This window comes from Centruroides sculpturatus, unplaced genomic scaffold, assembly GCF_000671375.1.
Source record: "Centruroides sculpturatus isolate CEXI.00-Female unplaced genomic scaffold, Cexi_2.0 scaffold26, whole genome shotgun sequence".
NCBI classification, from domain to species: domain Eukaryota; kingdom Metazoa; phylum Arthropoda; class Arachnida; order Scorpiones; family Buthidae; genus Centruroides; species Centruroides sculpturatus.
Window position 1 is genome coordinate 1,288,968 of NW_019384653.1, and position 14,231 is coordinate 1,303,198.

A 14,231-nucleotide genomic window follows, 5' to 3' on the forward strand; every position below is an offset into this window, starting at 1 on the left:
GATAAGTTGATGCAGGTTGCAAGGCCAGTTGCACCCTTCAAGAATAACAGCTCTCATTAAACTATCCATAATGTGATTTTACTGTACCTATTGCAGCAAAAAACTAAGTGAAGTGGTGTTTGGTCCTCCTGAATACCACAATCGCATTGTGGATTGTCCCCAAGGTTAAATCTATGCAAGTATTGCTTAATGTTGCCCTGTTCTGTAAGTAGCTGAGTGAGGGTGTAACTAGGTTAAAAGTGGCAAAAAATTGCAGTAGTGTAAACCTTGGAGATGAAAGTATAGGTGAGCCTACTAGTGGTGTCATGGTTCCAGTTATCTTGCCAGAGAATAAAGATTTGCTTCTTGACATGATTGCTGATGTATGAGGTAAGAATGAACTGAAAGTACTAGTGACTGAAGACTTTGCAGCTTGTTTGGCAAGACGATCAGTGATCTCGTTGCCGAGTACCCCCGCATGACCCAGGACCCATTGGAAATCTATTCTAATGTTGTTGTCTAAGTGTCTAAGAATGTGGTGTATGAGATGGATGAGTATTAAGCAACTATCAGACTTTGCAATCCTGTGTAAAGCTATCCTACTGTCAGAATAAATGTCTTTTGAAGTAGTGTCTTTTGTCCTTCCTATGCCTAATGTGAATTAAGTTCATATAAATAGCTACAGTTTCTGCCTGTGTATACCTAGATGGAAGCAAGTGTTATGAAGTTCGTGGACTAAGTCGGAGTAACTACAAAAGCGGCATCCACATCGCCACTCATCTTAGAACCATCAGTGTAAATTCTAAACATGGGATGATCACCTTGATCTTCAAAGTAAACAACAGGGGGCAATCTCTTGCAGAGTACTTCTTGTTTACCGAAATCAAATCAATATTGAAAGATATATAATTTGAAGATAAAATAACAAAAACAAGAAAAAATAATGACAGCAAATTAAAATGTGTCAATAAAAAATAAAATTCTGCTCAAGTGCAAAAATTAATATTTTTCAGAGATTAAAAACAATCATTCAAACAATATTAAAAACTGTTTTGCTCTAACATGGAATTTTTTTAAAGGTCATATAATCTGGAACTTAATTGCAAAATCTTACATTGTATAAAATTTCAATTCTGAAAAGTTGGAAATCTTGGTATAAGTCAGAAAAGCCAAACAAAAAATATTCTCCTTCTCCAATCAGACATCCCTAGAGATTTTACATTTCAATACCAGAGGTATGAAAATGTGAGGTATGCTCAAGAAAAAGCATTAAAATTCCTGAACTTTATTAAAAAAACAAGAAAATAAAAACTTTGAAATAATCAATGAAAAAAATTAAGTTTTTCTGAAAACTTAGTTTTTAAATTTGACTGTTTCAGAAAAAAAACTTTTCTGAAACAGTCAAATTTATCTAAAATCATTATGTAATCTGCATAATATTCTAGTTTTGTCAACGTATAAAGCCAATACTCTCCACTCTACTGATAACTATTTCATCTGTTCACTTCAGTGCATTTCATCACGAATGTTATTCATTTTTATCATCTAGCTCTCAGGTTTGTCACTCCATCTAGACTTGTCTATCTTCCAATTATCATTTTTTAAGCAAATTTTATGTTTATTAACCATCAATATTCACAAAACACCTGTCATATCAATTATCTCATCTAGTTTTTTAGTTTTGGTTTCAAAATTAATAGTTATACCAGCTCACAAAATGCAAAGAACTTCATTGTTAAAATAATTTATCTTTTCTTGAAACTAAATCATAAATTACACAATGATTTCCTTGTAATAAAAATACAGTATAGGATAAATGAAATGGAAATATCTTATTGCTAAACTAAGTTATATATTATAAATTAAAAAATTATAAATTATTATAAATACTTAAAATTTTCATAGTGACAACTGACAAAATCTTAAACTTGCTGATGTTATCATATAATCAGTAATTGATGCCACTGTTTTTATATATTAATTTTATTATAAAACACAGAAAATATTAAAATTATCACAAGTATTTCTACAAAATATTTAATTTTTTATATTTCATAATTCATTAATACCAGTAATTAGTAACTTTTTTAGCAGTAATCAGTGCCAATGCATTAGATTTTAATAAAATTAAAATAAATATATGAATTTATAATTAGAAATACAATTTGCCCAAAAAACAAAAAATTCAAATTTGTATATTGAAAGAATTAATGTAATACAATGACTATCTGAACTCATATGAATAAAAAAACACACATCTTTCTCATAAAACAAACAAACTTATATAAGTAGAATATATTTGATATTCTTGCAGTCATTTAAAATATAACAGATGCAGTTAATTAATTAAACAAAAGATACAAATAAAAATTAATAAAATTTTTTAAATTATTTTTTTGCATTATTTTAGAACAGAATTTGAAATTGTGATGAGTTCAAAAAAGAAGTTAGCATAAAAATTCTTACTTTAAAAGATGCCATATGAAGATTATGAAGTGCATCATCTAACTGTGAACTTCTATATCTTGTTAACGGTTTCCCTTGATCTAGTTTGCCACTTATATCATGTTGACGGGCAATTATAAATGTTTCTATAGGACCTAAATGACCATCAGCAAGAGCACTTTCACTGCGAAGTCTTTCCATAAATGATTTGAATAAAGCTGTATTATTTTTCAAAAAGCCCAAGCGATGTAATCGGGGTAATTTACGTAGAAGAACATGGAGAGGTAGTCTTTGAATCAGACACGTCCAGATCTACATAAAATAAAGTACTCATTTACAAATAAATAATAGACACACACCAGAAGAATATAATAATAAACTTTCTACAAACCTATAACCAGCGTGAAATATGTTCAATTGCTTATGGCATTCTAACGGATCGTTACAAATGGAACATAGCCTGATGAAGGATCCAGTGGGATCTGAAAACGTTAGCCTAAGCAATTGAACATATTTCATGCTGATTATAGGTTTGTAGAAAGTTTATTATTGTATTCATTTATTTTAAAATATTCAAAGAACTAATTCAAAATGTTACATTAAAACACAAATTTTTAATAAAATAGCAAAAAATTTTAAAGATAAATTTGCATATTAAAATTTTCCTACTAAATTATTATTTTATATTTTGTAGTGGTTTTTCTTTTAAAAATATATTTAATAAGTAGTAAGAAATAAGTCCTTGGTTAAAACCTGATTTATTGAAATGCTACCAGTCTCAAAACTAAGATATTCAATTGCCAGATGCATTTGTATGATATGTGTTTTAAGTTTTATAATTTTGATTCTAAATTTTGAGACTAATTAAAGATTTTAGACATTGCTTAAAATCATTCCAAAAATATTTAGTAGTTTGTTTATACAGTAGAGCATCGATTATCCGACCACCAATTAACCGTCACCTTGGTTAACCGACCGCGTTCTATTCAGCAAATTCAAATGTCCGCTAGTGATGTGGTGCTAAAATATTTGGCTATGTCTTGGCTACTTTAATAGTACTTTTACATGTTTTAGCTGGCAACACTGGCTCGATCACGAAAGGGAGGCAAGTATTTAAACGAGGCTTAATTTTGTAATTATGAGTGGTTGTTTGTTTTGTGAGCAATAAAATAATTTAAAAATAATTTTTAACAATACAATACCGACGATTATTATTTAAAAAAAAATTTTGTTAGGCTTAACATGGAGGAAAATTCAACGCGAAGTAGGTTAATAGCGATATACTAATTACATGTGATATAATAATATACTACACTAATAATGTATTTTTTCATACTTTTCGGTTATCCGACTTTTCAATTATCCAACCAACCCCAGTCCCCAATTGAGTCAGATAATCGATGCTCTACTGTAGTTCAAAATGTATAATGAAATACAATTTTAAACACATTTAATTGAAATTTAGATGGAACTTAACCACTGTGAATATTTGTAAATTAGATTACATACTACTGCTTTAAAGCTAGACTCCAACCAATGCCAAATTCTATCAGGCTAGATACAGCTAATTACTAGATAACTTATGCAACCAATTTGGCACTAGAGAGAGGTGTTAGGTGCCATCTCTTAATAACTTTAGTATATTGGGTCTAGCAATGTTATTTATATACTACTGTTTTAACATACAAATTGGTTTTGTAGCTTGGGTTGACATTAAAGACAAAAGCCTTTGAAAATGTTTAATCATTAAAATGATTCTTAAAAAAATATTTTTCAAAAATTCAATATACAGGGTGGTTATAATTAAAGTTGCGCTACTCAGACCTGTCTAGAGCTTGTTCTCGTGAACGTATTTTGATGAAACTTGGTACAGTGAAAACTACTTAGGCGACCACCTGCATTCGATGGGCACCTGTCAAAACGGTCAAAAATTTCTGACACAGAATAATTTATCCATAGAGTCTTCATATAATTTACCTGTATTAATTAATTAAATGACCACCTGTGTAATGCAACCACAGGCATCAATTTTTGGTCCGAAACAACATACAACAACTGTAATAAGCAACAACTTCTGCAAATATATCTGGTCTAAATTATTGTTCAACAATGTTTCACCCTTCCTAATATAATGAATTAGTCTAAACTCTTGTTCAATCCCACCTCGGGCACTTCTCTCACCCTTGAAATTAGGTGCAAGTGTTAATGAATTAGTTTAGCGCCAAAGGAAATTCATTTCAATTTGTTCAAAATTGTCTGAAAAACAAAAGAAATGCAAAGTACTGTCGTTAGAAGATCGTATTAAAGTTATCACAACAGCAATTAGTGGCGAAGTTTAACTGTGGAAAAACAAAATTTATTTTACCATAGACCTACAGTATTTTCCTTGGGGGTATAAAATATTGTACACAATACAATTAATCGGCTGATCTCATCGTTTGATAAAATTTATTTTTATTTATTTATTTATTTATTTTGAAGCTCACATATAGTACATGTGCGATAAATAGTTTCTGTATCAACCTACCTTATTTCCACGATATTTTTAGAAAAATAATATCCAAGTAATTTTTGCACGCAAAATATTCAAAAAACAATAAACGCATTAATGCAAAAATCAGTTTTACAGGCAACCTTTCTTTTTTGATTCCGCAATGACAATCGCAATGACAATGTAATGAAATCGTATAATGAGAAAAAATAATAAAATTGTTTTATTATTAATTAACAATTTTTCTTATTGCTAGTATTTAATATTTTCTTAAGAAAATATTAAATACTAGCAGATAAGCCTCAGGTTAACAATAGCAAAGGTTAAGATTATTACATTATGGCCAATCTTACCTGTTTTCAAAGAATGCAAGAATTAGGGCCCCCTGTTTTCAGACTAATTAGAAAATTTTTAGATAAGTCTAAAAATATGTTCGATTTCTCGCAAAAATGCAAATCCGCATTTGTGTCTATAAATCTTGCATGTTGCTTTCTCTCAGCACTTCCATTGTTAACTCTTTCATTGTTACTTAATACTTCCATTGTCAAAACCTTAATCCGGTATCTCTCCCCCGTGGGGAAGAATTTCAAAAAATCCCGTCTTAGTGTGCGTTTTCGTGATGTACCCTAACTCTGTACCAAATTTCAACTCCTAACCATTTGGGCTCTGCATTTATTATTATTATTATTATTAACCTGTCTCAATTATATATACAGTATATAGATTAAAAAAGACAGTATTTTTAAAGTTAAAATATGATTAAACTAATGAATACCAAAACCAAAGTGATGTATAGATATGACGTGCTTGTATATCGATGACGTAATACACGTAACTGAGGAGTGAACGAAAACAACCAAGTCGAATTAATTAAGTCGGAAAAAAGAAAGTGTGCATTATAATCAAGCATATGCGACTATTGTATTAATCTTTAAAATGTTGGTATTAAATTTGTCTTATAAAATCAGATGACTCCTGTAAATCAATAAGAATATAATACAATACCAATATAGCCCTATCGTTGAAAAAATTCGCTTACTTTTGCTCACCTTGAGTTTTGCTTAGTAGAAATAGCTAAAAAGTGCACAAAACATGTACGGAAATACAGTATTACAGCACCACCTGTATTGGACAACCATCTGTCTAAAAGACGACTTTTTGAAGGAACCATGGGCAGCTGCCAAAGACAGATTTTACTGTATATATGTTATATGGACCATGGGAAAAAGGAAAATGCAAAAAAAATATTTAGTTCAAATTTTTACCACTAAATATAAAAATGGCACACAAAGAACAAGAAACACAAAATGGAAACATGCAAAAGGTTTTTATTCACAACATTTGTTCAATGTGCAATCCATTTGCATCAGTCATGTTTTGAACTACATGTTCAAAACATCTTACAATGCTGTAAGGCATTTTGAACACATGACTGATGCAAATGGATTGCACATTGAACAAATGTTGTGAATAAAAACCTTTTGCGTGTTTCCATTTTGTGTTTCTTGTTCTTTGTGTGCCATTTTTTCACCTAGTGGTAAAAATTCAAACTAAATATTTTTTTTTTGCATTTTTCTTTTCCCCATGGTCCATATAACATATCAAGTTTCATCAAAATACATCCACGAGAACATGCTCTAGATAGGTCTGAGTAGAGCAACTTTAATTATAACCACCCTGTATATAATGTAAATTATTTTATTTTATACACACATTTTTTCATTAATCTTTAAATAAAAAAAATAATTTCTATTTTTGTACCTCTTTGGATTTGAGCAGGGGAGTAGGAATATGTTCAAAACTTAAATCGTGTGTTTCAATTAATCGAGCTGCTACATGTTCATCAGTCGTATGTTTTAACTCATGAACAGCTTTCAAGTAAGTCATTATTTCTTGTACCTCGGAACTTGCACCATCAACTCCAAATTCTTTTTGAGTAGATTCTATACCCTTGACAACATATTTAACCACAGCTGCTGAAGCTAAATAAAAATATACATTTAATTAATACTTATTATATTAAAAATAATTCAAAATTATGGATTGTAAAAACTTTATAAATAAAAAAGGTAAATGTTCAAATTTATGTATTTAAACAAAAATGAAAAATTTTAAATTAATTGTATATATATTATATGGGTTTTAATCTTAAATGAATGTAAATTATTCTTTTCAATCTGATTATTCTACAACTGACATATCATCAGTCATTTGTCAAAAATATTCAATTTTGATATTATTGTAATCAAAATACTTTAACATCTTACAAAAGGTTGTAAGTAAGGAACCAATAGAAATGAAGAAACTCTCTCCTTGACAATAAGACTTAAGTAAATAAAATCAACTTTTTTGGTTCTCCTAGAAACTTTCACTTTTTGATACAGAACCCACTGCAGTATCATTGATAATATATAGTTTATACAAAATTTAGAATCTTTCTAAGACTTTTATAAGCAAAATTATCAAATTCAAATTGATTTTACATTAAAATGAAATTATTAAATATAGTAAAACTTTAAAAATATATCTTTTTAACATTTATTGAAGTTTAATTTCTGTATAATAGTCTGAAAGCCAGATGAGTATAATTTGTTAAAAATTTTATTTTTTTGTATTGATAAATATTAAAACTGGTTAAAAGGCCGATACATTTTCACAACTCCCATCAGCAAGTCAGATAGTTTTTATGAGTACAGTACAATATCTGAACTGTACAGTACTTCTAAGAAGGTTGAATTATCTGTAATAGATATATTCAAATATAATCATCTTTGATATGCTCAAAACTCTAGGAGAGACTTCCATCAGCAAGAACACATTCTGGATGAAATTTCTGATTATTTAAATTAAGTTAAAATATATTAGTGTTGTTGTAAATACCCTTACACTCTTATGTTGGAGCGTAATCACTAATCTTTGCCTATATTTTTGTGAGTAGCATCACGTTGTCCATCAATGCCATACAACGTAATTTTTCACGTCCGCGTCTGTCTGATCACTCCCATAGATTTTATGCAATCCCATGATGTCCATGAAAAATGACAGACATAAAATCATGCTCATCTGATATTAGCCTAATGTGATTAATAAATTTCTTGATGTTACTGAATATATCAAAATCATATTAAGCAAATACAGCAGTACCTCCTGATTCCCCAAGATCTGCTATCTCCGCTCCCACATCCACTACGGCAGCGAGTCGGTTCTCTCCTCCCGCTAAGTCAGCTGTCTCCCTTGCCTTTCTGAGCTTGTAAGTGATCCTGCGAGTTGCTCTCTGAGCTCTATGGGACTTCCCACTGCCTTCCTCCCTCTGAACTAGTGAGACAGTTACCAAGACTGTGTTTGCCCATTGCCCAAAAAGCCTAACTGAATCCCCTAATGATTTTCCTTAAAAGTGTTACGAAGGTCATCCTGTGCCACAAACAAAGGAAAAACTAGCGAAACTTTGCTAGTTTTTCCACTTTCCTGCCCTCGGTCGTCTGACTGCTGTATTGAAGGAGTCTCTACTATCTCCCTGAAGCTGATACTATGTTAGTACTTCAGAAGTATCGTAACCAGGCTTAGTTACGGTACTTCTAAAGCTTATCTATAGTAACTGACTTCGTCCCTTCGTCTTCTAACCTCACCTCATAATCATCTTTGTGCGCCCATTGTTCTATTGCGGCCAATCCCTCCTGATGGTCATCTGATTCATTATCAGAATGCATCTTCCCAATTAGTGCTGTATCTTCTACCCTATCCTCCTCGGGCTGCACCTGTAAGTAGTAGTGGGCTGTGCACTGCTTTTTCCTCAAGTCCGCCTGTTCTGTTGCAATCTCACTGTCTGCTTCAATGTTCTTGATTAATCTACTCGCCTCCATTATCTTTCCAGATTCTTGTGCTGAGGGTCAGTCATCTATCCCTGCCCTCATTGTCAAGCTGTCTCCCATTTCTATCACCTTTCCCTTAGTAACGAGTGGCTCTTGCCTAGCCCCATTACTCACTTCCTCAATCATCTCTGCCACTGTGCTTAGTATGCTCCGCTCTGGTGACCCCTCTGGTACCCCATGGGTTTCCAGAACCAATCCCTTAGTGTGGGAAAGAGAAGACGTTTTCTCTCCTCCTCATAGTCTGGGCAGTGTCCCTTGAACTCCCTGTGTATAATAGTCAACCTTTCTCTTGGTAATGAGATGCAGAGTTCTGCGTCTTATTACACAATTTCCCTTGCTCTGTCTTCAGCCTTGGCTTTCCCATAGCAACAAGTCGAGGCTATCTAGCCTCGTTACTCATCCCACCGAATTCCCTCGCTACTGTGCTCAGTACTCTCTGCCTTCATCATGGCTCTGAGACCTCGTGGGTATCTGTACGGCCCCATAAAAGCAATTCCCCTTCTCCTGGCCATCTGGACAGTGTCTGTTGTCTCTTCTGCACCGGATCAGCTAAACCTTTCCTGATGACTCGGTCTGCCAAGTTCCGTGTCTTAAAGTGCTGTTTTTCCTGCTCTAATACAAGTTCTGTTTTTCTCAAATCAAAACTCGCCTTTTCTTTCTCTCTCGAGCTTTCAGCCCGCAGCCTTAACTCATCAAGTTCACTTAGTGATTGATTCCTCGTTGAGTTTGCTTTGTCCCCAAAGGTCTGATCACCTTCACCTCACGTTTGACCATCATAATTTTCCTTGGCGTTCCTATCTGCAGAGTTTTGAGACTCGTAATACATCTTTTCCCACTTTAACTTGGACTTCATGAGTTCAATCTGCACCTTTAACTCTTCTTTTTCATCTCGTAATTCGTACCTCATCGAGTTTGCCGTCCCAACAATCCAGTCACCTTCACTTCATGATCAATTGTCAAAATTTCTCATGGTGGTACTGTCCTCCAAGTTCCAGGTCTCTTTACGCAACTTATCCCATTCTAACTCGTTCTCAGACTTTCTTATATTGGCCCGCAGTCTTAGCTTTTCAAGTTCATCTCACGGTTCATTTTTAGATGCATTTACCCTGCGCCTGAAGATCTGATCACCTTCTCCTCATGACCAATCCTCCTGCCTGTCTTGGCTATGATCACCAAACATCCCCGGCTCATTCTCATCCCAATCCCTTTCCTTCAACACCCATGACTTCATGTGTTTCGGCATCTTTGTGCAAAAGGATAAAATGGTCTACCTGGGTCTACAACTGCCGGTGATTCTCTGTGGGTTGCTATATCTCTCTCATCGTGTTCCTGGCTCCTGGGTCATGTCATAGTTCAGTCTTCCTNAGCTAACAAACCCTAATCTAATTTAACCTAATCTATCATAACCTAACCGGAAACCAAGCTAAGAGTCCCTAATCTAACTTAGAACTAGGACTAACTGAATTTAGTCTGAAAAAGAAGGCAAAAAATAAGAATTAAATTACAAAGTTGAAAGGTAGCTATATACCAACAGTTGAAACAAAGCAAGGGAAAGCTAGTTGCCATCTGTGCCCCCGGAATGAGTGCTCTCAAGAGCCCCACTAAGGAATATAAATGTGAGTAAATGATGGAACATTCTATGTGTGTGGATAAGTTGATGCAGGTTGCAAGGCCAGTTGCACCCTTCAAGAATAACAGCTCTCATTAAACTATCCATAATGTGATTTTACTGTACCTATTGCAGCAAAAAACTAAGTGAAGTGGTGTTTGGTCCTCCTGAATACCACAATCGCATTGTGGATTGTCCCCAAGGTTAAATCTATGCAAGTATTGCTTAATGTTGCCCTGTTCTGTAAGTAGCTGAGTGAGGGTGTAACTAGGTTAAAAGTGGCAAAAAATTGCAGTAGTGTAAACCTTGGAGATGAAAGTATAGGTGAGCCTACTAGTGGTGTCATGGTTCCAGTTATCTTGCCAGAGAATAAAGATTTGCTTCTTGACATGATTGCTGATGTATGAGGTAAGAATGAACTGAAAGTACTAGTGACTGAAGACTTTGCAGCTTGTTTGGCAAGACGATCAGTGGTCTCGTTGCCGAGTACCCCCGCATGACCCAGGACCCATTGGAAATCTATTCTAATGTTGTTGTCTAAGTGTCTAAGAATGTGGTGTATGAGATGGATGAGTATTAAGCAACTATCAGACTTTGCAATCCTGTGTAAAGCTATCCTACTGTCAGAATAAATGTCTTTTGAAGTAGTGTCTTTTGTCCTTCCTATGCCTAATGTGAATTAAGTTCATATAAATAGCTACAGTTTCTGCCTGTGTATACCTAGATGGAAGCAAGTGTTATGAAGCTCGTGGACTAAGTCGGAGTAACTACAAAAGCGGCATCCACATCGCCACTCATCTTAGAACCATCAGTGTAAATTCTAAACATGGGATGATCACCTTGATCTTCAAAGTAAACAACAGGGGGCAATCTCTTGCAGAGTACTTCTTGTTTACCGAAATCAAATCAATATTGAAAGATATATAATTTGAAGATAAAATAACAAAAACAAGAAAAAATAATGACAGCAAATTAAAATGTGTCAATAAAAAATAAAATTCTGCTCAAGTGCAAAAATTAATATTTTTCAGAGATTAAAAACAATCATTCAAACAATATTAAAAACTGTTTTGCTCTAACATGGAATTTTTTTAAAGGTCATATAATCTGGAACTTAATTGCAAAATCTTACATTGTATAAAATTTCAATTCTGAAAAGTTGGAAATCTTGGTATAAGTCAGAAAAGCCAAACAAAAAATATTCTCCTTCTCCAATCAGACATCCCTAGAGATTTTACATTTCAATACCAGAGGTATGAAAATGTGAGGTATGCTCAAGAAAAAGCATTAAAATTCCTGAACTTTATTAAAAAAACAAGAAAATAAAAACTTTGAAATAATCAATGAAAAAAATTAAGTTTTTCTGAAAACTTAGTTTTTAAATTTGACTGTTTCAGAAAAAAAACTTTTCTGAAACAGTCAAATTTATCTAAAATCATTATGTAATCTGCATAATATTCTAGTTTTGTCAACGTATAAAGCCAATACTCTCCACTCTACTGATAACTATTTCATCTGTTCACTTCAGTGCATTTCATCACGAATGTTATTCATTTTTATCATCTAGCTCTCAGGTTTGTCACTCCATCTAGACTTGTCTATCTTCCAATTATCATTTTTTAAGCAAATTTTATGTTTATTAACCATCAATATTCACAAAACACCTGTCATATCAATTATCTCATCTAGTTTTTTAGTTTTGGTTTCAAAATTAATAGTTATACCAGCTCACAAAATGCAAAGAACTTCATTGTTAAAATAATTTATCTTTTCTTGAAACTAAATCATAAATTACACAATGATTTCCTTGTAATAAAAATACAGTATAGGATAAATGAAATGGAAATATCTTATTGCTAAACTAAGTTATATATTATAAATTAAAAAATTATAAATTATTATAAATACTTAAAATTTTCATAGTGACAACTGACAAAATCTTAAACTTGCTGATGTTATCATATAATCAGTAATTGATGCCACTGTTTTTATATATTAATTTTATTATAAAACACAGAAAATATTAAAATTATCACAAGTATTTCTACAAAATATTTAATTTTTTATATTTCATAATTCATTAATACCAGTAATTAGTAACTTTTTTAGCAGTAATCAGTGCCAATGCATTAGATTTTAATAAAATTAAAATAAATATATGAATTTATAATTAGAAATACAATTTGCCCAAAAAACAAAAAATTCAAATTTGTATATTGAAAGAATTAATGTAATACAATGACTATCTGAACTCATATGAATAAAAAAACACACATCTTTCTCATAAAACAAACAAACTTATATAAGTAGAATATATTTGATATTCTTGCAGTCATTTAAAATATAACAGATGCAGTTAATTAATTAAACAAAAGATACAAATAAAAATTAATAAAATTTTTTAAATTATTTTTTTGCATTATTTTAGAACAGAATTTGAAATTGTGATGAGTTCAAAAAAGAAGTTAGCATAAAAATTCTTACTTTAAAAGATGCCATATGAAGATTATGAAGTGCATCATCTAACTGTGAACTTCTATATCTTGTTAACGGTTTCCCTTGATCTAGTTTGCCACTTATATCATGTTGACGGGCAATTATAAATGTTTCTATAGGACCTAAATGACCATCAGCAAGAGCACTTTCACTGCGAAGTCTTTCCATAAATGATTTGAATAAAGCTGTATTATTTTTCAAAAAGCCCAAGCGATGTAATCGGGGTAATTTACGTAGAAGAACATGGAGAGGTAGTCTTTGAATCAGACACGTCCAGATCTACATAAAATAAAGTACTCATTTACAAATAAATAATAGACACACACCAGAAGAATATAATAATAAACTTTCTACAAACCTATAACCAGCGTGAAATATGTTCAATTGCTTATGGCATTCTAACGGATCGTTACAAATGGAACATAGCCTGATGAAGGATCCAGTGGGATCTGAAAACGTTAGCCTAAGCAATTGAACATATTTCATGCTGATTATAGGTTTGTAGAAAGTTTATTATTGTATTCATTTATTTTAAAATATTCAAAGAACTAATTCAAAATGTTACATTAAAACACAAATTTTTAATAAAATAGCAAAAAATTTTAAAGATAAATTTGCATATTAAAATTTTCCTACTAAATTATTATTTTATATTTTGTAGTGGTTTTTCTTTTAAAAATATATTTAATAAGTAGTAAGAAATAAGTCCTTGGTTAAAACCTGATTTATTGAAATGCTACCAGTCTCAAAACTAAGATATTCAATTGCCAGATGCATTTGTATGATATGTGTTTTAAGTTTTATAATTTTGATTCTAAATTTTGAGACTAATTAAAGATTTTAGACATTGCTTAAAATCATTCCAAAAATATTTAGTAGTTTGTTTATACAGTAGAGCATCGATTATCCGACCACCAATTAACCGTCACCTTGGTTAACCGACCGCGTTCTATTCAGCAAATTCAAATGTCCGCTAGTGATGTGGTGCTAAAATATTTGGCTATGTCTTGGCTACTTTAATAGTACTTTTACATGTTTTAGCTGGCAACACTGGCTCGATCACGAAAGGGAGGCAAGTATTTAAACGAGGCTTAATTTTGTAATTATGAGTGGTTGTTTGTTTTGTGAGCAATAAAATAATTTAAAAATAATTTTTAACAATACAATACCGACGATTATTATTTAAAAAAAAATTTTGTTAGGCTTAACATGGAGGAAAATTCAACGCGAAGTAGGTTAATAGCGATATACTAATATACTAATTACATGGGATATAATAATATACTACACTAATAATGGATTTTTTCATACTTTTCGGTTATCCGACTTTTCAATTATCCGA

General features: G+C 31.9%; 1 protein-coding gene across 1 annotated transcript in view; it reads right to left on the bottom strand.

The window, feature by feature from the left end:
- The window catches only part of LOC111626355 (60 kDa SS-A/Ro ribonucleoprotein-like), a 66,701-nt gene that overhangs the window by 20,658 nt on the left and 31,812 nt on the right, over positions 1-14,231 (bottom strand). The window contains exons 3-4 of the mRNA XM_023369704.1: positions 6,677-6,897; positions 2,446-2,736 (exon numbers count right to left, since the gene is read on the bottom strand). Coding sequence (XP_023225472.1) covers positions 2,446-2,736; positions 6,677-6,897 — 512 coding nt within the window. The remainder of the gene's footprint in view (positions 1-2,445; positions 2,737-6,676; positions 6,898-14,231) is intronic.